We start from the raw sequence: 25,599 nt of genomic DNA, 5'->3' as shown, positions 1-25,599 counted from the left end.
TTATAAAACCAACTGTATTTCTACATACTTGCAAAGAACAATTGAAAAACAAAATTAAAAAATTCATTTACAACAGCAGCAAAAATAGCAAAATGTTTAGGAATAACTTTAATATAAGAAGTAAAAACTTATACTCTGAAACTACCAAACATTATTAAAATAAATTAAAGAGGATCTAAATAAATAGCCAGCCCATGCTCATGAACCCTGAAGTGGAACAAAGCACTCAACTCATGAACCAGGAAATCCCCTTCAAGGTCATGCCTCTAATGAGCTAGGGACTCCCAACAAGGCTCCACCCACTAAAGCTTTCACCTACAGTTTTAACACATGTAGCTTTAGCAGATGCTCTCCCAAACCTTAGCAGTAACTGCTCAGAGTCAGGAGGAATGGGGATCAGAAGGGAACGACAGCAAGGGTGGGCTCTTTTTAGTATGATCAAAATGCTTTCTAAATCAACAGTGGTGACAGCTACATTATATGTGAATATATTAAACATTACTGAATTGTGTATTTCAAGCGGAATTATATTGAATTGTATACTTCAAATGGAAGAACTATAAAATGTGTGGTTTTATCTCAATAAACGATTATTTGGAAAATAAATGGGTCTTCAAAAAACAAAACCAAAAAAATAAAAACAACTAAAATCTCTATCAACCCTAAAATAGAAAAGTACATAAAATTTTTTGCAAGGCAACATCGAAAATGAACAAATCATAAATACAATTATATACGCAGGCATTTATCAAAACAAATGTAAAATAATCAAGAAGAAAATGCAAGGCCAAGAATAGCAAATGGAACAGAGTTCTATAAGGATCCATTCTGCAAAATAGCAAAGGAACCATCAGCACAGAGCTCAAGAGAGGGTGGTCACTGCAGGAGAGATGGAAAATGTGAAGGAAGACAGACAAGGGGCTCTCAGTGGATTGATAATTTGTTTTAAACCAAGTGTGGGGCACACAGTTTCTTAAACAACACTGCTTCCCTTGTTTCGGTAATTTCTTTTAAGACAGGGCACTGAGTAGCTCAGGCAGACCACAGTTCTGTAGCAGAAGATGACTATAAACTTCTGGCCTTCCTGCTTCCATTTCCCCAGTGATGAACCTCAGGTGCATGCCACCACACCAATTAATGTGGTAGTGGAGAGTCAAATCCAGGACCTTATACATGCTAGGCAGGCACTCTACCTTCCACAGTACCTCTACAACATTTTTAAAAAACATTTTTTAATGTGCAAACAACACTAGGTTTTAACTTAGAATGCATACCATGTATGCTTTGTATCCTTCATAGCCCTCTGAAAATGTCTTTACTAAATGAGTGTGTGTGTGTGTGTGTGTGTGTGTGTGTGTGTGTGTGTGTGTGTACACATACAATATGTGCAGGCAACAGAGGGAGGTAGTTTAAAAGAATTCAAATCCAAGACTGCCAAGTTGGGCAAAGCAGTTACTATTCTGAAGAAATGAATAGTAATGAGACACTGGTTATAAATGATCCCCCATGTAATAATTACCTAACAGGTACAGTAAAATGATGATTATACATTAACTATCTCAGCAGAAGTACATACAGAGTTTGGAGGGAATTTAGAGGATGTTAGTTTAATTTTAACCTGAAATAACTCAGAGAATTTCACAAAGGATGGAATGTACAAGAGACTCTGAGGACTCTGGTAAAGCTGCAATAGGAGGATGAAGAAAGGGTGATAGCCCAAGAAAGAAACAATGAAACAGTAATAGACACTAAACCACTGTAATAAAAACAATAGCAGCTCATGGCTACTGATTGCATACTACATATCAAGAACAATTCTGAGTACTTTTAATGCTTTACTCAATTTAATCTTCAAAAAAAAAATCCTACAAAATAGATAATCTTACCATTTCCACTTCATAGATGAAGAGACTCGGAGATCAGCAACAGTGACGAAGATTATGAAGCAAAGGAAATCTGCACAGAGACATGGATGAGGGAAATGCTTGACAGGTACATAACTGTGAGGGAAAGGTGAAAGAGTGCACAGAATGCATGCTAACAGGCCACCACTACAAAACAATGCTGCCTCAGACGACCGGTATGAGGGAGATGGAACCAGGAAGCTAAAACTTGGGAGTTGCTTCTGGGCTGAAGTCATGTAGGCACTTGGTGTGGGAAATCCTTCTGTATATGTGTTGCTTTTATTGTTTAATGAATAAAGAAGCTTCCTTGGCCTGTGATAGGGCAGAGTAGAGTTGGGCAGGGAAACTAAACTGAATGCTGGGAGAAAGAAGGCAGAGTCAGAGAGATGCCATGGGAAAAGTTGTGAGCTGCTAGCTGAACTTTTCCAGTAGGCCACAAGTCTTGTGGTAAAATATAAAATAATGGAAATGGGTTAATTCTACATGTAAGAGCTAGCTAGCAATACGTTTAAGTGATTGGCCAAGCAGTGATTTAATTAATACAGTTTTTATGTGGTTATTTTGGTCTGGGTGGCCAGGAACGAACAAACAGCCTTCCAACAACAGGCACTCAGCATGGTTTGCCTTCAGCTCACTGAGCCTAGCACAGAATGAGGTTCTCAAAAGTATTTAATTGATGAGCAGACTATTTTTTTTTTTTATTTTGACTTTTTGAGACAGGGTTTCTCTGTGTAACAGTCCTAGCTGTCCTGGAACTAACTCGTTTGTAGAGCAAGCTGTCCTAGAACTCACAGACATCTGCCTGCCTCTGCCTCCCAAGTGCTGGGATTAAAGGCGTGCGCCACCACCTGGCTGAGCAGGTGAAGTGTGATAGTCAAAAGAGATGGCAATTATCTATTCTAACCAGAAGATTCCTGAATGTACTACCAAAGGTGAAAACAACAATGACATCACAGTGCAATCTCGAGCATCCGGCTGTGGTCAAGAATTCAAAGAAAATAATTTCACTTCTATTAAAGATCAAAAGGGCAAACTTCCAGCTAGATACGAAATTCAAGAAGACAAATACATTTCACATTTCCCACCAAGCGAAAACCTGTCAGGTCTCACTAAGGGAAAGTAAACAAAGAGAAAGCGGGGGAGGCAGTATCATAAGTGAAGAAGAGTAGAAACAAATCAAACCAGAAAGGTCTGAGACATTGCAGAAACCCAGTGCATTCTTAGATATCCTCAGGCCAGCTGTCTTTATCTACCTCTTGGTTCTCCCTGTCAGGAATGAGGAAAATGTTGATCCAATCCATGGTCTGAAAAGTTGAGTGAGGGTCTGTAAGGTAATCTTTGTGAGGAAAAAGTAAGTCTCAGAATAGCACATGCAACAGGGTTCTATTTCTAAAAAGGAGCCATCATGCAAACAGCAAAGGAATAATTAACACAGAATGAGAGAGAGTGAGAAAGAGAGTGAGAGAGGTGGAGGCGGGGATCTGTACCCTGCTAAATTCTTTAAAATCAAAAACACTTAGCTTTTGGTTCAAATTTTCATTATTGTTTTCTCCACCAAAGTATAAATCATCTAAAAGTGGAATCTCCTAGTAAAACTGGACAAAAGAAGGTCTCAAAAAACTTGACAGGTACAGACTCCAGAAAGAAGAAGCTGTGAAGACAGGAGGTGTCTGATTTCCTCTTGTATAAGTAGAGAATTCTAATTTAAAAGCTGCCCAGGATACTGAAGAGAAGGAAGTCACTGAATGCTATAATTAGAAGCCATAGTTCAAACAGGGATGGAATGAGCGATCCTTAAGTATTTCTTGTAACAAAGACATTATAAAGGCTTCATTGCATTCCCAGAATACCAAGTTCTGGCAATACCACATCTGAATTTTAAGTCAGAAATTACTGAAAATGGCTAAAGTACCAAATGGAAAATGAAATTTCAATGAAGGCTGCAGCATGGTTTCGGTTTCAAAATATTGAAATACCTAATTCAAGCCTGTAATGCACTGAGGGAGGTCCATTACAGATAGTCCTTATGGCTCTTTGTAGTCCTTTGATTCTTGAAAATCACAAGTTGAAGGGAGAAATAAAAGTGCTTTAAAGAACCATAATTATTTTAGGTAAACAAAACAACTAAATATGATGTGCAGCTTCAGCTGTGGACTTGACTGGCTTATGCAGCACTGTAGGACTGACGTGGTAGCCCTGCAAGTGTCTGTGCCGGTGGAACTGAGGACTGGCCCATGCAAGTGTGGGAAGCAACACAGAAGGAATTCAGAACCGGATACGAAGGGGAAAGTAGGAATCCAGATGAACCTGAGCATTCATCTCTTTCTATCCCGACGGAGGACCCCATGCTACCAGGCACCTTACATTCCAAACTCCATGCTTTCCAGACCAAGAGTTAAAATAACCCTTCCTCCTCAATTTGCCTTCTCTCGGCTATTTACTAACAATGTAGAGAACAGCTAAGACACTAAGTAGGCATATGAATCAGGCAGAAATATACTGATAACTGCTAAGCTGATGGCTCATTTGCAAGTTTAAGTTGCTGTCTACCAAGCAGCTAACAAATGTCGCTTCCTGATCCTTGCCAATCAAGAATAACTTGTAAATAATATGTTTGAATAATAATATACATTTATGAATTTATGTACTTTATGTTGATCACTAATAAGATAGAATACACAAAACCCCAAAATGTTAAATATATAAACAGTAACCGAAAGAAAAATGTCCTTTCTAAGGAGCCCCGATTCACTGTCTATGACAGTGAGGCTCGAGGGAGCACAACTGCAGGGCAACTCTGCGGGCTGCAGTAATGCGATCGCATTTCAGACCAGCCTACACAGCAAGGCCCTGCTTCAAAAACAATATACCCTATACAAAACTATTAATTAAAGAGGTACAGAGGCTGAAGGGCAATGGAACTAGATAGAAAAATGTCTATCTTCAGCTTTCATTCTGTTACCTATTCCTTAACATGCATCTTTTCCTCCCCAAAGCCGCTCTTTTAAAGGCAAACGAAGAGCCACATATGACACATGGCAATGATGAGAGCAAATTCCACACTGTCTTTACTGGCGAGCGAGCAGATGTGCCTCTCTCACTGTCTTTCTCACCACAGACTGCATGTATGCTCATTGGACTAGGTTATCCTCTTCCATAAAACACAACAAGAGGCCTCAGTAGTTCATTTTGTGTTGTCAAAAATAATCTGCTTTTCTGGAAAAGAAAAGGTGATTATTAAACTCCTCCATGTCACTCAAGTGCGGATGTCCTATATTCTGTAAGCCAAAATCTCTGGTCCAATAAACTGCCAAAAAGAGGTCTTGGTTGAAATTTATGTTCACATCACATATGAAAAAAATAAGTAGGTAAGTGCATAGATAAATTATAGAACATAAAAATAAAGAAATTTGTGGGTTAGAGAAACGGCTCTGCAGGTAAGAAAATTTACTGCTCTTTCAGAGGATTTGAGTTCAGTTCCCAGTACCATCAGACAGCCCACAATCCCTTGTAACCCCACTTCCAGGGGATCTGATACCTTCTTCAAGTCTTCTCAGGTACCTGCATGCACATGGTGTGTGTGTGTGTGTGTGTGTGTGTGTGTGTGTGTGTGTGTGCACATACACTCATAAGGCACATACAATAAATATTTTAAAACTATATATTGTATATATACATACCAATTTTGTTGCATTTTGCTTACATACAAATACACATTAATGCACACTGTTAACAAGTCATCTTATTGAAATAGATTATAAAAGCCTTTTACAAGTCAGTGTTATGTTGGTATGTTCAAATAAAAACTTGAAGGCAAATAAGCTTCACTCTCTAAAACAGGCCATAACTTCTATCTTCTACTATTTGAATGAGGAAAGCCTAGAGTAAAGAGCACAGGTATAAATCCTGGGACTTGATGAGACTTCTAAGAGAGCAGCTTATACATGACTCCTCTTAAGTAGGGACAAACCATCAACAGTTGTGAATTGTAACAAAACAAAAACAAGAATCAATTCAAAACCTAACTACAAGAAGTTCTACCCACAGACATTTGGCCCCCAAGAGACCCCAGCCTCTAAAAGATGCATCTATGGGAACTAGAGCTCATAAAACACATGGCCAGCCTTCTCTGGATCCCACTTACTTTGTCCATTCTTCAGCCTCTGCTTCCCATGAAGCAGTCAAGAATAAACAGGCTTGGAAGTAACTGTTCCAACAATCTCTGGAAAAGACACTAACATTGCCTCTATGACTAACATTTATTTTGTCACAGAAGTATGAGGATTTTCTTTGACCACCCTTTTCAACCTTCTGATAACCAAGGTACATGCTTCCTCCATTGAATCATAGCAATGTTCTGATCTGAAAACCCTCACACAGTGGAAAACAAAATCAGACTGGGAGAAACACAGCTGGAAGAACAAGCTCTTAGGCTCTCACTACTGTCCCATCACCACCACCACTACCACCACCCCTACCATCACACCCCCCCCCATCCCATGAACACTTGAAACAACTGCTTTAAATGTCTTTTAGTGCAGCAAGCAATAGCTTGTAAAAGGATGCAAAGTAGCTGAAACATTTGACAGACAATGTTAAATACCAGGGAATTCCTATCAACCATTTGACTTTAAAAGGGGCTTTGATGTTGGCTATCTTTCATGTACCTCTTTCATGGCACATTAATAAAGAAAACGGAGCCGAAGTAAATCAAGACCCAAGGTCACTGCCGTCTAGAATTTCAGCACTGTAGGTACCTGATGAAATGCGGATTAACGCTGCAGGAGTAGTGAATAAATAAAAGCACCTCACCCACCAATCAGGCGAGCTTTACAAGTGCTTCTGAACTTTCTTCTGCAACCAGACCTGCGACACCTTTAATCCCCCATGTCCCGGAAACCTCATTATCATAATGTGAACCCAAATGTTCAGGTTCCTTCAATATGGAAGTGCTATGAAGCAGAAAAGGAATGGGAATTAAGTAACCTTAGAAATGTGCGGATGTGGGGCAACTTAAAAGTGGCATTTCACTAAGTCAGGAGTACCTAATACAAAGATTTAGCCACATAAAACACATTAGAATCAAAACCCAAAATACCATACCAAAAACCAGAAATAAGGTAGATTCGAGAGCTCCTATTTTCAACTCTGTGTTTCTACTCCCTAAATTTATAAGTCCTGCAGTGAACTGAAAGGGATCTTAGCAAAGGATCACTGCAATTCTGAATTATTCTAACACAAACTGCAGCGAGAAAGAACTTAGTGACTCAGTGGGACCCAGACAGGAGCAGTAAGAAACAACTTGCATGCTTCTAAATAATCAATGAAACATTTCTTTTTCAAAAGTGACAGGAAACTGCAAGGTGTCCAATGTCACAGAAAAGAATACATGAGTAAGAACAGGCTGAGAGCTTATGTCAGAGTAGAAATGGTTCCATTATTTACCACTGACCCTCACAGAGAATCCACAGAGGAACTATGAGCAAACAGAGCTAAAGCTACTTACTACATCTGTACCAGTGTTCTGCATGCCTGTGTTCACTCTAACACAGAATCTAGCACAGACTACACTGGACTCTATGAAATGGCTGAAAGGCAGGCTCTCCATTTCCTACAATACAGTTCCCAACACTGCAAATATCATCAACCGAAAGGTATTAATTTCACTCACTTATTTACAAACATTAGAGTCTTTAAAACTATTCTTTAATATTCTACTAACATCTCCAGAATGTTAGGTGAAAGTAGAAAGCAGAAACTAGCACTTATCTGATATATGTACTTTAAGAAATAACTGAACTATAGACATAAAATTAATTATTTACTATTTTTTAAAACCACAGTAAAATGTCAGTTTACAAAAATGTAAAGTTATGGATGCAAACTGAAAACTGCACAGAAAAATATAAAATAATTGCTGAAACTGAGCACTATTTCTTCTATAACCTAATGGCTATCAGAAACAAAATTCCAAAGTTCATCACTTATTACAGTAACGTTGAACACTTTGCTGTTTAATTGACATCTACATTCTGTTACAGCATGTACATTTGTCTAAAAAGAACATCTGTTTCAGTTATACTACACTGTATCTTTGGCAAGAACTTGCAATAAAACTAACAAAAACAATCAAGAATCTATATTGGAACTGGCAACAAAAGCAGATTTGTAACCAAAAACCTTAAGATGCAAAGTGACCATCACTGGGCTCTAGGCCAGTTCTAATCTAAGTCAATAAACAAAGATCTACAAGAAGAATGAAATTAAGGGTGGGCTGAAGAAACTCCTGCAGATACTTAAATTGGACTCTATGACACAAAAACACATGGGTTACAAAACTGATAAAACACATTTTATTTTGATCAAAACCTGTCAAACTGAATTCAAATTTTCATTTTGAAAAGCTCTCCCTTTATTATTTATTCCTCATGCCTCCTTTCCCACTCCACCTTGCTGAAACAGTCTATTTAGCTACGTATGTTTAAAAGCATGTTGGCCTTTTAACAAAAGGAAAATAAATTTATTTTTAAATTGACTGAATAGCACAAATATTCCAACAAGAAGCCTTATTAAGAAGAGTCCAGTATTTATGGCAAGTGTGGGAATGGAGAGAATACTGAGATATCAAAGGAAACAAAATTCTACAGTGTCTCTTACATCTTCCCAGGCTATGACTACAAAAAGTTCAGAATTGATATACCACATCACCTTAATTTGTCGTGACTTATAAGGACCATGTTGAGACCCTTAAAACAATTGAGCCCATCACAGGTTCTAAGACTAATTCATGCCAGGCATAGTAGTGTGTGCCTGTGATCTCAGTATTAGGAAGGCTACAGAAAGAGGATCACAAGTGTGAGCCCAGCCTAAGATACATAGTGACATCATGGGATGTCCTTCTTAATTACAGAAAAAGCCCCCCATGTAAAGCAGGGAAGGAAATGGAGTAATTAATGAGAAAGAAGTAAGAGCAACCACATTTCCTCACACAAAACAGTACTGACTTCTTAGCATCATGGGGTTACACAGCTAAATACAGTTGTACAGCAAATTTGTTAAAATGTAAATTTCTTTCAACTAAGGCAAAAGGAGAAAGGTCAGATGGTTTGTGTTGTTTGAGAGAATTGCCCATACCCAAAAATCAAAGAAACCTTAGAAATCACCTGATCAAAAAAAAAAAAATCTATACCTAACACCTCAAATGATAGTTCTCACAAGACTGTATCTAAAACATAAAGCCTTTCAAATTTTTTTAGGTATTGATTCTAACTGATCTCTGTCCAAAGATTTGAAAAGCATGCCTCTAAAACTGACTAATAACCAGTCCCTTGTATGTGGCAAGGCACTATGGCCCTCATACCAGGTATTAATCACATGCCTTGGAGAGTCACACAGCCAACACCTCTAGTTTGCCCACTGGGTCTGGAAAGACTATCAAAGACTGTGACTATGATCAGAAGTGTCCAGAGGTTCCTGCCACCATGTCTGACAAGACACACAACAGTCATTGTCAGAACAGCCAAAGAACAGCCATTTTCCTCTGGTTTCCACAATACCTCAGCAACACACTGTGATTTCAGAATGCTAGTCAGAAATCCGCCCAGAACATCAGGCAATGTTTCATCTGCACAAGACAATGAAATAAAAAAACAAAACCTTCCTTATCTTAAAGAGGTCGTCCTACTTTAATTACAGTCCTGTCTCCTTTTGTGATACTCATTCCTATCTTCAGTCCTAAAATCATTTATTTCCTAAATCTTTAGGAGAGGTGAACAATTCTGCTTGATCTTGGCCACTGGTGAGGCTTATGGCAATCAGAACCATCTACAAGCAGTGGGATCCATTTATTGCGCTCTTTCCCTTAAGATAACTATTAAAAGCCTTTGATGTTATACTTAGCACATAGAAGAAGAAAAGTAAAAGCATTTGGGCCTTAAGCTTTAGTCTCTGAGAACAATTTTTGATATCCCCTCTTACACATCCTTGGCTACTTACATTATTTTTTCAGCTTTATGTCTCTGTAAAAGTCAAGCTTGGCAGGAAGTCTGCAGTCAGTACATATAAATTGGTTTTCACGTTTAGTTTCTATTTTTTTCTTCCTAGTGGCAAAGCCCTGGAAGCCAATGTAGTCTATTCAGAACATGATGGAATATTTGCATATAAAACAGCATGATTACATATATAAGAGCTAAATCAGATACTAAATGCTAGCAGATGTCAAAAGAAAATGTTTGAATGTAAAAGAAAATTTATTGCAATTTTAGTTTAAGCAGAAAAAAATTCAAACTCTTTACAAAAAAAATACAACATTCTGAATACACTGTTTAAAGCAATTACCTGATACATTTTAACGGACATAAGATTTGTTCCTCAAGCCAATCACCCAAACAGTTTTGATTTTCTACAATAACCATTTTATATTCTCTTTTGAATAAAATCCTACTCCCAAAAGTTCATCTCAGTTGGTCTACAAAAGCCTTTTCTTTTGCAATGAAATCACAATAAACTCTGATGTGTCACCAACCAGTATTTAGAAAGTGTTCTGACATGAGGATCTTACTGTGATCCTTGGAAAGGGTTGTGGTTTGTGGTGGCACAAGCGCAGGCTAGTTGTCTGGGTCACATACACTGTGCTTTGTGAACTACTGACCTGTTTGTTTTCATAGCGAGGATCTTTTGTCATTTCATAAAGCAGTCCAAATTCTCTTTCTAAAAACGCCCCACCTGCTCATTAAAGAGTGCTGCTGATCAGCTTTCCCTCGTAGCAGTTTTCAAGGTTCAAAAGTTTCTAAAGGGTTGCCGGGTTTCATAAAGGAAGGATTCTCAAACTTACCTGATTGTGCCACTAAAGATAACGAACACTCTGCATATCACAACCCAGTGTCTAATCCATATTCAAGCTAAGTAGTCATGAGATGATAAGTGGCCTGCTGTGTAAGACACACATTTTCTGTTATTTCAACTAAAATGTTTTTAGCTTTCACCAATAGACTGCAATCTACATTATGAAAAACATGGCTCACAGAATATGCCCAAATAAGAACACTGATAAATTCACACACCCCTTCTTTCAGCTTGGGTGACTTTCTTAAGACCATAGAGAGAGCATCTGCTCCACCTGAAACCTGTACTTCTTGCTCCTCTCTATACTCTTCCTTTGCTTTTAACTCTCCATGTGTAGTATATCACTAATTCATGTACCATATGTAAATTCATGCATATTTATATGTAAGTTTTCCCCACTTAAAAAAAAATCTAGATCAGTGGTTTTCAACCTTCCTAATGATGTAACCCTTTAATACAGTTCCTCATGTGACCCCCAACAACAAAATTATTTCATTGCTACTTTATAACTATATTTTTCTGTTATGAACCATAATGTAAATATATGATATGCAGAATATATGATATGTGACCCCCTAAAGGGGTCATGACACACAGGTTGAGAATCACTGTCCTGGATGGAAGTTGCTTTGTGCTGTTCACTGATCTCATTCATAGCATACAGAATGGTGGTGCCTTTGAGTCTGGGTGCTGAGCAATATGTCCTCATTGCATGAAAAAAAAAAGCACCCACTGTGTGTTTGTTAGGATAAAAGCTACAAAGTAATCACAAACATTTGTCCTAAAAATGGCTGTGTCTGGATGTTAGGGAGAGAAACTGTCTTTAGGAAGGCTGACGAAATGCTGGAGCTTTTGTTGCAGCAATACCTCAAGGCGAAGGGCATTCAATGCACGCCATGCTAGAGGTCTTCATGCGGACTCCATTGGAGCTTCATCCATGTTCCCTGGATGACGGACACCCTTATAAATACGCTTTGGAGAAGCTGATCGCTCCTTCAAGGACAAAGGAAGAAAAATATGGCAGGGAGGGCAAGACGAGGAAGAAAGAGAATTACTGCAAGCACAGGTTGATGAAAAAAGGACTCCAAGGAGAAACAACGCTGTGCTCAGATGTTGAGGGCCCTCCTTTGAGAGGAGGCAAGAACGGTAAGATAAAATGGGCCTGAATGGAAAAGTATGCATGTTTGCTTTAAAGAAATTCTGTCTAAGGGTAATGAGATGCAAAAATGATTCTCTAAAAGCAGTCGAAAGGAAAGCCTGATCCATAAAAGAGTCACAATTGGCCCTATGGAGAAGACAACACAGCTTTCAAGTGGAGGAATCAAACAAGCACAGGGAAAAATTCTTGAAAATATCTCGTGAAAGACTGGTGATTATGTTTGATCCACCCAGAGGGTCTGAGCTCCAGATTACAACCACCCCCACTTCCTAAACACATTTTTATTTTCTTAGCGCTATAACTCTGAGACCGTTGATGTGGGAGAATTGTCTGTATTCTGTCAATCATATTTTAATAAAACACTGATTGGCCAGGCAGGCAGTATAGGCGGGAAAACCAGACAGGAAGTAGAGGTGATGCAATGAGAACAGGAGAATTCTGGGAAGCAGGAAACTTCCTCAGCCACTCCTGCGCAGACCACCGAAGAGGCAACATGTAAGCTGTCACACTGAGAAAGGTACTGAGCCCATGTGGCTAACATAGATAAGGATAATGGGGTAATATATGTTATAAGAGTTAACAAGAAGCCTGATCTAATGGGCCAATCAGTTTATAACCTTATGGAGTCCTGTGTGTGATTTTTCCTTGGGACTTGCCAGCTGTGGGGTACCGGGCAGGAATAGATACCCCAACAAGCCGGTCCCTCATGTTACAGACCGTCACTTAGAGGGATTAAGCTACTGAGACTGGAAAAAAAAAAGCACCAAGAAAAAGTGGTAAGGCCCTTCATGACAACTGCCAGTTCCTACATTAGTGTTTCCTGGAAGGAAGCAGGCCTGTTAACAGAATTAACTCACCAACCACAGAGCCCTGGTGACTGTGGTAGAGACACATTTCAGGTGCTGAAAAGACGTGGTTCTAATGACTGAGAAAGACTGAAAAAGCTCTGATATCTGTCCATTATTCAGCTAGGGATTACCCTTAATGCATTCAAATAGGTTAAATAACGGGTTGGGATCTGGTGGAAAGGCACCCTCCCAACTCCTATTGAGTCTAGCTGATTAAATTCAAATTCAGATGCAGAATTACCTGCAGCACAAACAAATACATAGTAAAACAGCTAAAGAAGTCTATGAGAATATGAATGCCAATCTCTGAGTAGTAGATTACAAAATAGTTTTGCTTTCCTTTGTATTTTCTGAGTTTAATAATAAAAACTTCTCTTTGAACATAATTATGAAAAAATTAAATTTCCAGAGAACAAAAGCTATGCCATGTACATATTTCCATAGGTAGTCATAATCTGAAGAAACAAGTAATTCTATAAAACGTAAACTAAGATGGGTAAAAGTGTTAATCTTCAAATTTTCTATAATCCAATTTGTTTCTTTGATGCCTAAAACTCAAAAAAAAATAATTGCAAAGAAAGAAAATCACATAATGACTTTTCTTTATGAACAATATGAAAAACTACCCATCTAGGCTAATTGTTACTGACAACTAAAAGTCATAAATAAAATACACTATCTATAAGATATCTATGTGTGGTGATTATTTTGTTTGTGCTCTAACAAAGCTTGCCTGAAGATCAGAGGGTGAAGCAAGTCATTAGTTAACCATAGAGGTCTGGAGGTCTATATAGATAGGAGATTGGAAGTGATATGCCTGGGCAGAGAGAGGAATAAAAGACAGGAGAAGACAGGATGTTATTCCATTGGGACACTTTAAGAACTAACCACGCCCATCCCAGCCACTTTTGACCCTCCCCCAGCCGCCATCTTCTCTCTCTCTCTCTCTCTCTCTCTCTCTCTCTCTCTCTCTCTCTCTCGAGCGCGCGCGCATGTGCGTGTGTATGTTTGTCTCGTCTCGTGTGTACGTGTGTCTTTGTTCTCTCTCTGTTTTTCTCTTCTTTAAGCAATAAATGTCTCCCTCTTCTTTAAATAATACTATGTCCTATGTGCCTTTTATCCGCTGTAACCGCCCGCCTGACTCCCCCGGCTGCATGGCGTTGCAGGGACTCACGGCCATCCTTGTCAGCCGCGGGGCCATCCCATCATCATTATTTTTAAAAGAACAATACAGGAGCTCGGCCTCTTTCAATTGGCAGAATACATAGAGGCAGGAACTCTAGTGGCTGGCTATTCTGCTTCATTGATCTTTCAGCTTTCACCCCCTAATATCTGACTCTGGGTTTTTATTATTAAGACTAACTAGGACCACACTTCATCTATGAGTCAGCATGAAAGAAAGACTCAAACTTAAAGAGATGAAGTACATGCAGCAAGCTCCATTTCTGAAGTTTGTGGCTGAGAGCAGGTGCCAAGCTGAGTGAATTTTATGTTCTAGCTTCACTGCTTCATGGAGTTTCACACCCCCCAGAAACAGCTACAAAATCTGTGTCTACCAAAGGTATTAACTAGAGATTTCACCCCCTAGAAAACTGAAACCCAAAAGGGTTAACCCTTGGTAAAATGTAAAATAGAAATTAATTCACTACATCCTGCACCCTGGAGACCACAGTGAATGTCACAGACATCACTGATGAGGATATAGAGCCCTAAGTCAGCTCTCCAGCTTGCAGGTTAAATTCACACTACCTGGGTGGTCAGAAAAACAAACAAACAACAAAACAAACAAAACCCCTCAAGCTGATCTCAACTACTATTGTCTATAGAAGTCAACAGAAGCAAATGCAAATCTTTGAAAACAGGCACAATCAATCCAGGCCTCAGTGAATTCCCACAGAAGAGGAAAAAGACCACCAAGAACCAGCAGTGAGGAAAGATGGCAGAGACTGACTTATCCTCACACAGATAGGAAACACCACGGTGACCACGACTAAGGAGACAAAGGCAAATCTGGGAACATGTTCATGAAGAACTAAAACCTCTAAGCAACATCAAACAGGTGTGAGAAAAGTAGACCATTAGAAATCAAACACAGAAAGGAAATTAAAAATTAAGTATCAATTCTTTGAGCACTAAACGACAAATTAAATGAACATTAATAAAACTATAAAACTTCAGCCTAGGAGTGGTGGTTCACACCTTTAATACCAACACTTGGGAGGCAGAGAAAAGTGGATCTCTGTGAGTTTGAGGCCAGACTGGTCTATGGAGTTAGCTCCAGGACAGCCAGGGCTACACAAAGATACTTTATCTTGAAAAACAAATTTTTAAAATTTGATAGATTGAATTTCTGGAGTTCATCAAAATTAAACTATTTTGCTATTTCTAAAAGTCTATCAAAAAGAAAAAGAAAAGCCAAAATTAGAATTAATATTATAAAACATACCTAATAATGAACTTAAACATAAAAATAAATTTTAAAATTTTCATTAAGCAACAGAAAAGAAAAAAATTTCTAAAAATTTGTTCTTACATTAATTTGGGCATGTGTGTTAAGTTGGGAGCATAGACCCCAGCCCCTCGCATCTATCCCAGCCCCCAGGTCTGAGAGTTGTATTGGTTTGAACTCCAAATCTGAGCACACCAGGTCCTGACTGCCGCCCCATCTCCCCCACTCAGGTCAGGACCACTCCCACAGAGTATTTACATGAACTCCCAAAAGAGGATCACGTGGTCCCTTTTCCTTCCTCCTGGTGGTCACATTTGTGGCCTCCTGGTTCCCCCGCTTGGGGCTACCTAAGAACACAGGACTCCCATTAAATCTGGCTATTTCTTAATTTGGCTTGTTTTGATTTGGCTTGATTGGGATTTTGCGTCGGCAGAGAGCTCGCATTTGGAAACATTCCTAACAATGTGTATGTGTGTATGTGTACATTTGTACCTCAATGCACATGTGGAAGTCAGAGGACAAACTGCAGGACTTGGTGTTATTCTTTTGGTCTGGTCCCTTTAAGGGACAAGCCACGCCCACTCCCAGCCACTTCTGACCTCTCTATCGCCATCTTAACCCCTTCCTTCTGTTCCCTCTTTTGGCGTGTGCACATGGGTCTCCTCTATGTCTCTCTGTCTCTCTGCCTCTTCTTCAAGTAATAAATGTTTAGCTTTATGTTCAGCCTTATGTCTATTTACTCCGCCATCTGCTCACTCGCCCGCCTGACTCTCCCGGCTGCATGGCTGGTACCGCCTGTCCGGGATGCACTCCCGCCAGCACTGCCGCTCCCAGCGGGGAACCTACACCGCTCTAGCCGCTCTAGCCGTCTCTGCCTGGACTAGCAGCTGTGGTCACCCTAGCAATATTTTTTAAAGAACAAAACTTGGATCTTTCTACTCTGTGGGGCCTGAAGATCAAACTCATTGCCAGGCTTGGCAGCAAGTACCTTTACCCATTGAGCCATCTCACCACATCCCAGCACCCACACCAAGCTTCTCACAACTACCTATAACTACAACTCCAGAGGACCTGATGCCTTCCTCTGGCCTCTATGGGTACCATCACACCTTTGACACATAAACACAGAGATACACATAAATTAATGTTTTTAAAGAAAGCAAATCTTTAAAACTTAAATAAGATTTAATAATTCAAACAAAATTCAAAACACGTTGTTTGGTTGAGGAGCTTCACCTCAGGTCCCTGGCACCCCTCTATTAAAAAAGTCTGGATTGTTTGCCTGGGGGCTTCACCCCAGCTCCTGTCATAAGCTCCCTCCCCTGGGAATTGCCTTTGTTTAAACTCCACCTCTGAAAAAGCCCACCAAACGGTGGCCCCTCCCCAGGGAAGGCCAAGACCACAGGCTATTTAAACTGCCCCACCCCCAGAGAATGAACATGTGGTCTCTGGGTTTCGCTTGGTTTCCCCTTCTCTCTCTTCCCCTCTCCATGTTTTCCTGGGGTCACCTAGGAATAAGGTCATCTGTTAAACATAAGTGTCCTTTAATTCTGTCTGATTTGGTGTGGTTGGGATTATTTGTGTCTGCGGAGAGGTTTGTCTTAAGAAAATACATAACACCAGTTCCATGGGCTAGATGGATAGGATAAACAGAGGCAATAAAAAAAAAGTGTGTGAAAAAGCCTCAAATCTGGGAGCAATAGCATAATGAGATAAATTTTATAATTAAAAAAAGCTTTATTTTCTTCCAATTAGATCTAATACTTTAAGTGCCCTATGGTGTAATGTTTTTAAACAGCAGAGCCCTAAAAGGCCAGCATTTTAGCAAGAGGGAGAACTGTTGTACAGAGAGGACCTAGCACACTGACTCTGCCATCCCAGCATTCCTCAGTCAGCAACAATGGTGAGGCGCTTCCTCAGAGCTTCGTTCCAGTGCTGGAATGTACTCAGTATCTACTGCAAATATGTGAAAATGTCTTAAAGATGAATTCATTTTAAAAATCTGTATTTCATTACTAGAATGTATTCCAAAGAAATAAGGTAAGTGCAAAACCAAAGCATAAAATACTTAATTTAGCTTCATTTAAAATTAATATAATTGGAAAAATCTCAGCTGTCAAGCAAGGAATAACTAAAACTGGGTATAGTCACACAAAAGTGCACCTACAGTGATGTTTGGAGGTTGTAGGGCATGGTGACGCACATGGGAAGATGACAACACGCTAAGGAGGTTGTAGGGCATGGTGACGGACATGGGAAGATGACAACACGCTAAGGAGGTTGTAGGGCATGGTGACGGACATGGGAAGATGACAACACGCTAAGGAGGTTGTAGGGCATGGTGACGGACATGGGAAGATGACAACACGCTAAGGAAAAGCACAGGAGACAAACAGTGGGAACTCCTTTTCACAACATATTATACACCACATAAATATGAGAAATATAATCTAAGGCATAAATTTCATTTTAGGCAATGGATTTAAAATCCTACCACATAGCCACATTCTCTAGCTAGTCTGTAGTAACATGTATTTTTAATTTCTTTATTTTAAAAGGGTTGACTTTTTCACCTTCAAGTCTTTTATTTATTCTCCAAGTGAGTTAACCTTTTAAGGCTCAACCAATTCCCAATAAAGATTTCTGAGAGGAACATCAACTTACCTCAAGCAAAAAAAATAATGATTCCTTAACTTACGTTTTTCTACTGCTAACAGTTTTAACTCACTAGGAGGAAAGGGGAGTGAGCTTCAGTGAGTGTTTCCGTGATGCCCACTACCAAGGCTTCTTTCCTAGTAGGATCTGGCCACTTCGGTCCCTCCCTTCCAAACCACACTCCAGATCTCACCACAGCACCTCTCTTTGCACCCTTTCATCACACACTGCACTCTCTCAATCCATTCCAATTCTTGCTAATAAAACTGTTCATTTCTTCTTTTTAAGATCTGCCTGCCAACATCCATGTGGACAGCAAAGCTTTCAGTACAGAAACATAAACACCAAGTCAGATAACAGCACGAACTGTTCTGCATTTCTAGACACCAGGCTCGGAGTGACCTCATATATCCATGATGCTCCAAAATATACACAATGCTGTGATTTAAAGCAATCTTTAGCCTAAAGCTTGCCAACTGGAGATTAAAATATAAGACAGCACATATTAAATATTTGCTCCAGTTATTTCATGATTCAATTATACCACTCTAACCATATCATACCCAAAACAACATCTATCTTTGAAAAATATTAAGGTTATAAAACCTCAAATGCTCAAAAATCACTCACACCTATTCCTAAGATATTTACATCAAACTAAGATGAAGAGACAAGAATGAAATTGGCTGTAATAAACATCATCAGCTACATCCAGGGGATTCACTTAGCTTCTCAAAAGTCCTGGTCCCCTTTGCAGTTTTTAGAAGAGGGAAGACAGACATGTAGGATGCCCAAGCTAACTTAACAGTGGCAGAGTGAGAAGAATTGAGGTGACTTTCCAATTTGCTTCTTTCCTGAACTACATCGCCATGGCACATTGGTTTTCCCTGACCTTCTTCCAACCCTGTTTGCTACCCTGAGTTTACTTGCTGGCTTATTTTGACTGCACTCTCGGCACACGAGTTACTAGCCCCTCCATTCAGCCTTTCTTAAGTGAATCCTTGAATTCTTTCTGTAGGAGGCTTGCTTTTATTCGCTTTGCTGATGCTGCCTGTACCCTGTTCAGCTGTTCTGTTCTGTTCTGCTCTTGGGCTTATCACTAAGCGGAATCAGATGGTCCCTAAAGCATGTCTACTTCAGGACTCACACTATACTTCTCTCTCCCACAACTGGACCCTTAGAACTTACTATCTACTGCAAGGGTAGACTTAGTTATGTGAAGCCCAGAGAGAAAGAAGAAAAACATTGAAAAATGAAAATAGAACTACTCTGAAATGCTGGGTCAGGCCTAGGAAGCCAGAGCATAATTCACAGCAATTACCCAGTCAACTGTCTGCCTATATGAGATGGGAACACTTCAGGAAGAGAGTATGAGAATGGCACATCAGAAACATTTGCAAGTTACCTTGGCTCTCAGTTCCAGGGCCCAGTGGATCATAGGCTTGCTATTCTGGCAGAAGAAGGGTAAGCTATCCAGTCAGTGGTTGCTAATCTGGTACTCCACCATACTTAGTTAACACTTAACTAGAGTCCTCAAATCAAGTACAGTCTGGAGGACTCCACGGGAGTAAACTGACCTCTGATAGGCTGCTGCTGTGAGAGCTTCCAGGGCCCTGCCCTGCACTAGTAATTCCCGCAATATTCCTATTAACAGCAAGAGACAGTTTGGGAGGCAACAAGACACATGTTTTCAAAAAGGAAAGAAAACGGATCACAAAAGGAGCCTGAGAAGATCCTAAGCCCTCCAAGAAGGCGAGTCTCCCTACTGTCCTCACCAGTAAACGACATCCAGCGGTGCAAAGTAATTTCTTGTTATCAGGTCAGCAAAGTATGCTTCGGTCTCCCGGCAGGCAGTTCCATTTCCAATCACCACTGTGCTGCAGCTTCAAGGAAGAAACAGATGAAAACCTGAATGAGATCAGGCATACTCTGAAGTCAACCAGTGAAAGCACATGAAATGTAGTGTTAGACACAACTCTAACTCTCGAACGACCATGAGACCTCTGCACTGCTCTAGACTAGCACATTGCACTTGGGAAGGGGAGTGGGTAAGAAGAAAGAGTTTACTGTCATCTTAAGAAAAGACAGGTGTTTTTCTCATATACACAGAGCCAAAATAAACATAAGTAAACTCATGCTCATTCCAAATCATAATAAAGACATACAACTAAATCATACAATGCTAATTTCTGAAGTTCCTAACTAATACAATATCCCTTCTTCAGGGGAGAAAGTAAGGGAGGGAAGAAGGTGTAGAAGGATTTCCCAGGTACCCACACCACCACTTCTACTTGAGAGAGGTCAGAGAGAAGAAAAGTAGTTCTCTATTGTCTCCATGTATGAGCTCTTGAACAATGGGCCCAGCATTGTGCACAAGGTTACTTCTTTCTCCCCAGTTATTTCTCTTAATTCCACACTCCAGATTAGGAGTTTCAAAGGTACCTAAGATGGTTGAGCCACAAAAGTACTCAGCAGGCTATTTTCTTACTTGAAATCCAGCAAAAGCCTCTTGATCTTCTCTGCCTCTCGGAAGCCTTGTCCACAGTGCAAATAAACCACATCGGTATGAAGAATCTGACCTTAAAAGGAGGGTGGGAGGGTTGTAAACAGACATCTGCAAACTCGAACTCACTACTGTTTCTATTAAACAAGTCCCAACAGAAAACCGAACTGGCCTATGCTTTAAAGTGAGGGTCTGTGAGATGTCTCAGAATGGAAGTGTATTTGCCACCAAGCCTGACACCCTCAGTTGGATCCTGGAACCCACACAGTGGAAGAAGAGAAATGATTACTCAAGCTGACCTCTGACCTCCATGCACAAGTGTACACACACACACACACACACACACACAAATTAAAAAGTAAAAAAGATCACTACAATGCAGTCTGAATCATTCATATTCACTAGATCAGGCTCTCCTTACGGATTCAGAAAAAGTTGCTCTTTTCAAAGTAAAATAACTCCACTTTTCCACACAAAACCATTAGTAGTTGAATACTGTGTTAGGAAACCTACAGGAGAGACGGTTTGCAGTAACACCCAACATGCTGCAGCTAAAGCTCACACTTGCTAGACAGCTGCTACAGATCAGCTCGATTACACTAGTCTTTCTTTTCAGTTTTTGATAAATAAACTTATTTATTCTGTCTATTTCTTTGAGGCATATATTTAAGAACTTTGGGGCTTTTTCTAGCTTGCATTATACACCAAGTATTTTATTGTTAAATAAAATTTTTTAGTTGAGATAAAGTTCCAGGGTGATCACTAACACAATGGGGAGTTAGTAAAGGAGTTAAAGGATAATTCCCGAGAAAGTAGAGGGTAAGAAATGAGTGATACAGTATTCAAAAAGTGAGAGAGAAAAGATACAGATGTAAAAGGCACACAGAATAAATAATTTAAAAAAGAGAGAGACCTGATACAATCCAACACTAAGTAGGCTGAACTAGGGAGACTGCCTCAAGCTTCAAGCCAACTACCCTCACCAAAAACAGTTAAAGGGGAAAAAAGGAGGGAAGAAGGAAGTATAACAGGATCAATGAAATTTAAAATAAAATATTTATAAGAAAAAAATGCTTTCAACAGTATAAATAAGGAAAAGGAAGATACAAATATATTACAAATAAAGAAATTACATAACTAGGGCTGCAACAGTTTAAAAAGAAATAAGACTCAGAATAAGAACTTTACCAACACACACTGAGAAAACACTGTGTTTCAAATTCTAATTCTAAGAACAACTAACCACAATACTGAGAATTCATCTACCAATAGGTCCAGAAGAAGGTAACATGGACAAATTGAAGTTATTAAAAAAAATGTGTAACCTGACATTCTCAAAACAAAATATACCTAGCTGGGCCCAGAACCCCTGTCCTCGGAAAGTTAAAGCAGGAAGAGCTCATCCGGGGCTACGGAATGAGTTTAAGGCTAGTCTGGGCTACAGAGTGAAGCCTTGTTTCAAAAATAAAGTAAGGAAAACATCTAAATACTGTAATTTATCACAGTGGTACAGTATCAAACAAGCACCTTAGTGGGTACAGGAACAATACTGATATTATCAACCCTTCCCATATGTGTGGAAAATTAATAACATAAATGACAACTAGGAAAGCAAAAAGCAAAAACCCATGGCTGTATTTTTAACAAAGGTAACAAACAATCCCCACAAAACCAAAAAAAGCAGGTCAGAATGACACAGCATCTACGAGAGGCATCTGAGGGACAGAGCAGAAGAGAGCAACAGAGAGAATAATGGCCCAAGGGAGGCGTTACCATCCTGGAGAGCACAAGAGTCAGTTAGAGAATGAGCCCACACTGGTACAGACCCAGTAACATTCTGAAGACTCCTGGATTCCAGAAGCTAAGAGAAGAGGAAGTACCAGAGTGGAAAAACGAAACAAAACAAACAAACCGCTGGAACCTGAGCTAAACTGAGTAAGTTGAACACAGAACGCCAAGGATGCCGGCTGAAGAAGAGCAAGTAACCAAGAAACCCATTCCAGAACCATCAGGTACAAACTCCGCCCTGGGCGATAGTGGCTTTTCTATGGACTTGAGCAAACAGGAAACAAAGTTAGTTTGCTGTTGTTGTCTTTCCAAGAAAGCTAGTTCTAAACACCGAGAAGCCTGTCCTGACCCAGTTCACCTTCTTGGAAAAATCTGGAGTGTAACTTTATGTAAAACTATGCAAAACAGAAGGATAAAGTACACTTGACGGACAAATGTACACAGACTTTTACTTAAGACAGAAAGTAAATAAGTGGAGAACACTATGTGTCCACAAAACAGAGCAAGATATATGAAAATGAGATTTTAATAAATAGTATTATAGAAACTGTGAGTGTAATACACAGCAGAATCGTAAAGTCACATGAATGCTATAACAAGAATTAATTTCATATGGAGGAGAAAGCAGCAAACGAGGGACAACACGGAGATGGGCAGCATGGGCCTGGGCAAGAGAAGAAAGCACTCCAGCAATGAAAACCCAGTCTACGGGACACGGAGAGACGTCCTCGGAGAAACAAACAGATAGCAAAGGCAACAAAATTAGAAGCAAAGAAGCTTACCAGAGAATTATAATGTATAGCTATATATCAAGGAGAAATTCTAAAACTATAATAAAACTAAATAAAGAACTAATCAGTAGAAAATTAAGTAAAACATTAAAAAACAGAAGGAAAAAAATTGAGAGCTATAGTAATATACTGGCACCCGAAGTGGAATTCTTGCAGACACATGAACACTGTTGAACACTCCACACAAAAACTTTCAAAATCACAAAAGGAAAAGGACATTACTTTTATTTTATTTATTTATTTATTCATTTATTATTTTCAATGCAGGGTGGGTTTCTCAGGATATCCCCGACTGTCCTGTAACTCACTCTGAAGACCAGGCTGGCCTTGAACTCAAAGATCTGCCTGTCTCTGCCTCCACTGGGCTAGGACATTAATTTTAAAGGGAACACTTATAAGACTGGGCTTATTACAGGAGGTTAAAAGCTATCATGCAAAAAAATGAGATAATATCTTTAAGTAACTACCAATTAATTAATTTACCCGTTTAAAAAAAATCTTCAAAAATAAAAGCAAAAGCAACTTTTACAGACAAAAAGTGAGACAATTTTTCATCAACTAACTCACATCAAAAATGATTACAAAGAAGCCAAGGTGTGGTGGCACACACCTCTAATTCCAACACTCAGGAGGCAGAGGCAGACGGATCTCTGTGAGTTCCAGGACAGCCAGGGATATATCATTGAAACTCTGTCTCAAAAAAGAAAGAAAAGGTAATAACATGGAGCTTTTCAGGCAATATGAAGATGTTCTCAAATGAGAACACAGAAATGCAGAAAGCAAAGTTACAGAAAGGGTAACTACATGGGATAGGAAAAGAATATTCACAGCTGCAAAATGTCTGATAATATATTTTTATGCACACACATATTTAGAATACATCATAAAGAATTAAAGTTGGTAAGAGCTAAAACGAGTTATATATAGCTCAGTTGGGAGAATGCTTGCCTAGCATGCCTTGAGTTTGAAGCCTAGTACCACATATGTAACATATGATGGCACACGTGTCTGTAGTACCACACTCAGGAGGTAGAGGCGGAAGAATCATGAGTTAGTGTTCTCCTTAGCTACTTAGAGAGTTCAAGGCTAGCCTGGGCTAGATGAAACTGTGTCTAAAGAAAAAAAAAGAAAGAAAGAAAAAGAGAAGAAACGAAGAGTTCAAATCTGACCCTAGTTAATGCTCAATCTATTTCTGTCCACTGACACACAGAGAAGAGGATAAACGCTGGTCTTTCTGTGTGAGAGTTCTGATCCAGAAATAAGGGAAATACTCTGACTAGCACGGCCCCATGAGAAAACAATTTCTAAGCCTCAAAAACAAACATTATGTCCAAATCTTCATGAAATCTGTGAAGTGAAACTTAGGATCAACCAACAAACTCTAATATTTAAAGCTGAAGAACTTACTAGTAGGAGAAATGATGGCTAGTTTGCATCCATGTTTGTAACCAGGATCTACTCCCATCAAGGTGCGACCTGGAACAGGACTTGTTAACAGGAGCTGGCGGAGGTTCTGTCCAAACATCATCACGGATTGCTTCTCTGCATCTGATGTCAGCTTGGCTCTTAGAAAGGCAGGCACCGGGGGAAAATGACACAAAAATTACTTAAGTTTATCATTCATCCAAATTTTCTTTCCAGAAAAAGAGCACAATTTGTTTTGTGCAGTTAATCCTCAGGAGAACCATCCCATTCCTGAGTTACACTGAGTCTACTTTTGCTAACCAGAGCAAAATGACACCACAAATAATTTTGAAGCAAACTGTCTGAATACATATCTTCTCTAGCTGCTGTTATGTACAAGTTATAAGTTAAATATGTATGCATACACACGAGAAACAGCCTGTAAAGATTTCAAATCAAATTAAAGCTCATCAGATGATTAAAAATACAAACACAAAACAGAAAGGCAAGGCCACAGGTAGCCTCCACCAACATCATTTAGTTCAATATTTTGACTTCAAGTCTCAATGTCATTGTCATTTTCTATATTCCTTTCCACATCTACCCCCTTGTCATTCAGACATTTGGCAATGCCATAGATCCTAACAGCTAGTACAGAACCATGCCTCTTGTAGCAATGCCTCTATTTTATCAACAAGCTTTGTTGGATGAACACAAAAGCCTATGATGGGCTTAACGGCAGTTGGAAACCTGAAGCTCTCAATGCATCATCTCTTGAAATTCATAATTATCAAGTATTTCTTCTCTACTGGATCAAATAAAAAATAAATGTCACTGGCCACAAGAAACTACTCAGTTATCTTGTGGCCAACGACGCTTTCAAAGCGTGGGTTTTGTGTCTATGTGGGGAGGGATTAACTACACGTATAAAGATGCATACTGCTACTGTTTGTTTCTCAGGCTTAATTTTGTTTGTAAAGATTTTCTCTCATCTTCTCTAACATTTCACTGTAATTATTTTACTTCTGCAAAACAAGATTAAAAAATATCATTACAAGTATTTCTAAGTTTTCATTTTGAACTTTATTTATTGTGAAATCACTGACCGGTAGACTTTGCAAATAACCACGATTGGTTTAAGTGATATAAAACTGAAGGGCCATATGCCTGTCCTTCATTTGAAGACCACTACATGATGGAAGAAGCAGAATAATAAACAGGACAGACAAAAACAATGGGGATGCTAAGCTTAGT

At 39.4% G+C, this 25,599-nt stretch overlaps 1 protein-coding gene across 3 annotated transcripts in view; it reads right to left on the bottom strand.

Moving 5' to 3' along the window:
• Srbd1 (S1 RNA binding domain 1) overlaps positions 1-25,599 on the bottom strand; it is a 179,327-nt gene that overhangs the window by 106,371 nt on the left and 47,357 nt on the right. For all 3 annotated transcript variants that reach the window (XM_048416098.3, XM_048416099.3, XM_048416097.3), the window contains 3 exons: positions 24,349-24,506; positions 20,348-20,438; positions 19,635-19,742 (listed from right to left, as the gene is read on the bottom strand). In XM_048416098.3, the coding sequence (XP_048272055.3) occupies positions 19,635-19,742; positions 20,348-20,438; positions 24,349-24,506 (357 nt within the window). The remainder of the gene's footprint in view (positions 1-19,634; positions 19,743-20,347; positions 20,439-24,348; positions 24,507-25,599) is intronic.

Source organism: Myodes glareolus, chromosome 6, assembly GCF_982192425.1.
Source record: "Myodes glareolus chromosome 6, mMyoGla1.1, whole genome shotgun sequence".
NCBI classification, from domain to species: domain Eukaryota; kingdom Metazoa; phylum Chordata; class Mammalia; order Rodentia; family Cricetidae; genus Myodes; species Myodes glareolus.
The sequence above is the reverse complement of the archived record's forward strand: the minus strand, read 5'-3'. Positions and strand labels throughout refer to the sequence as shown.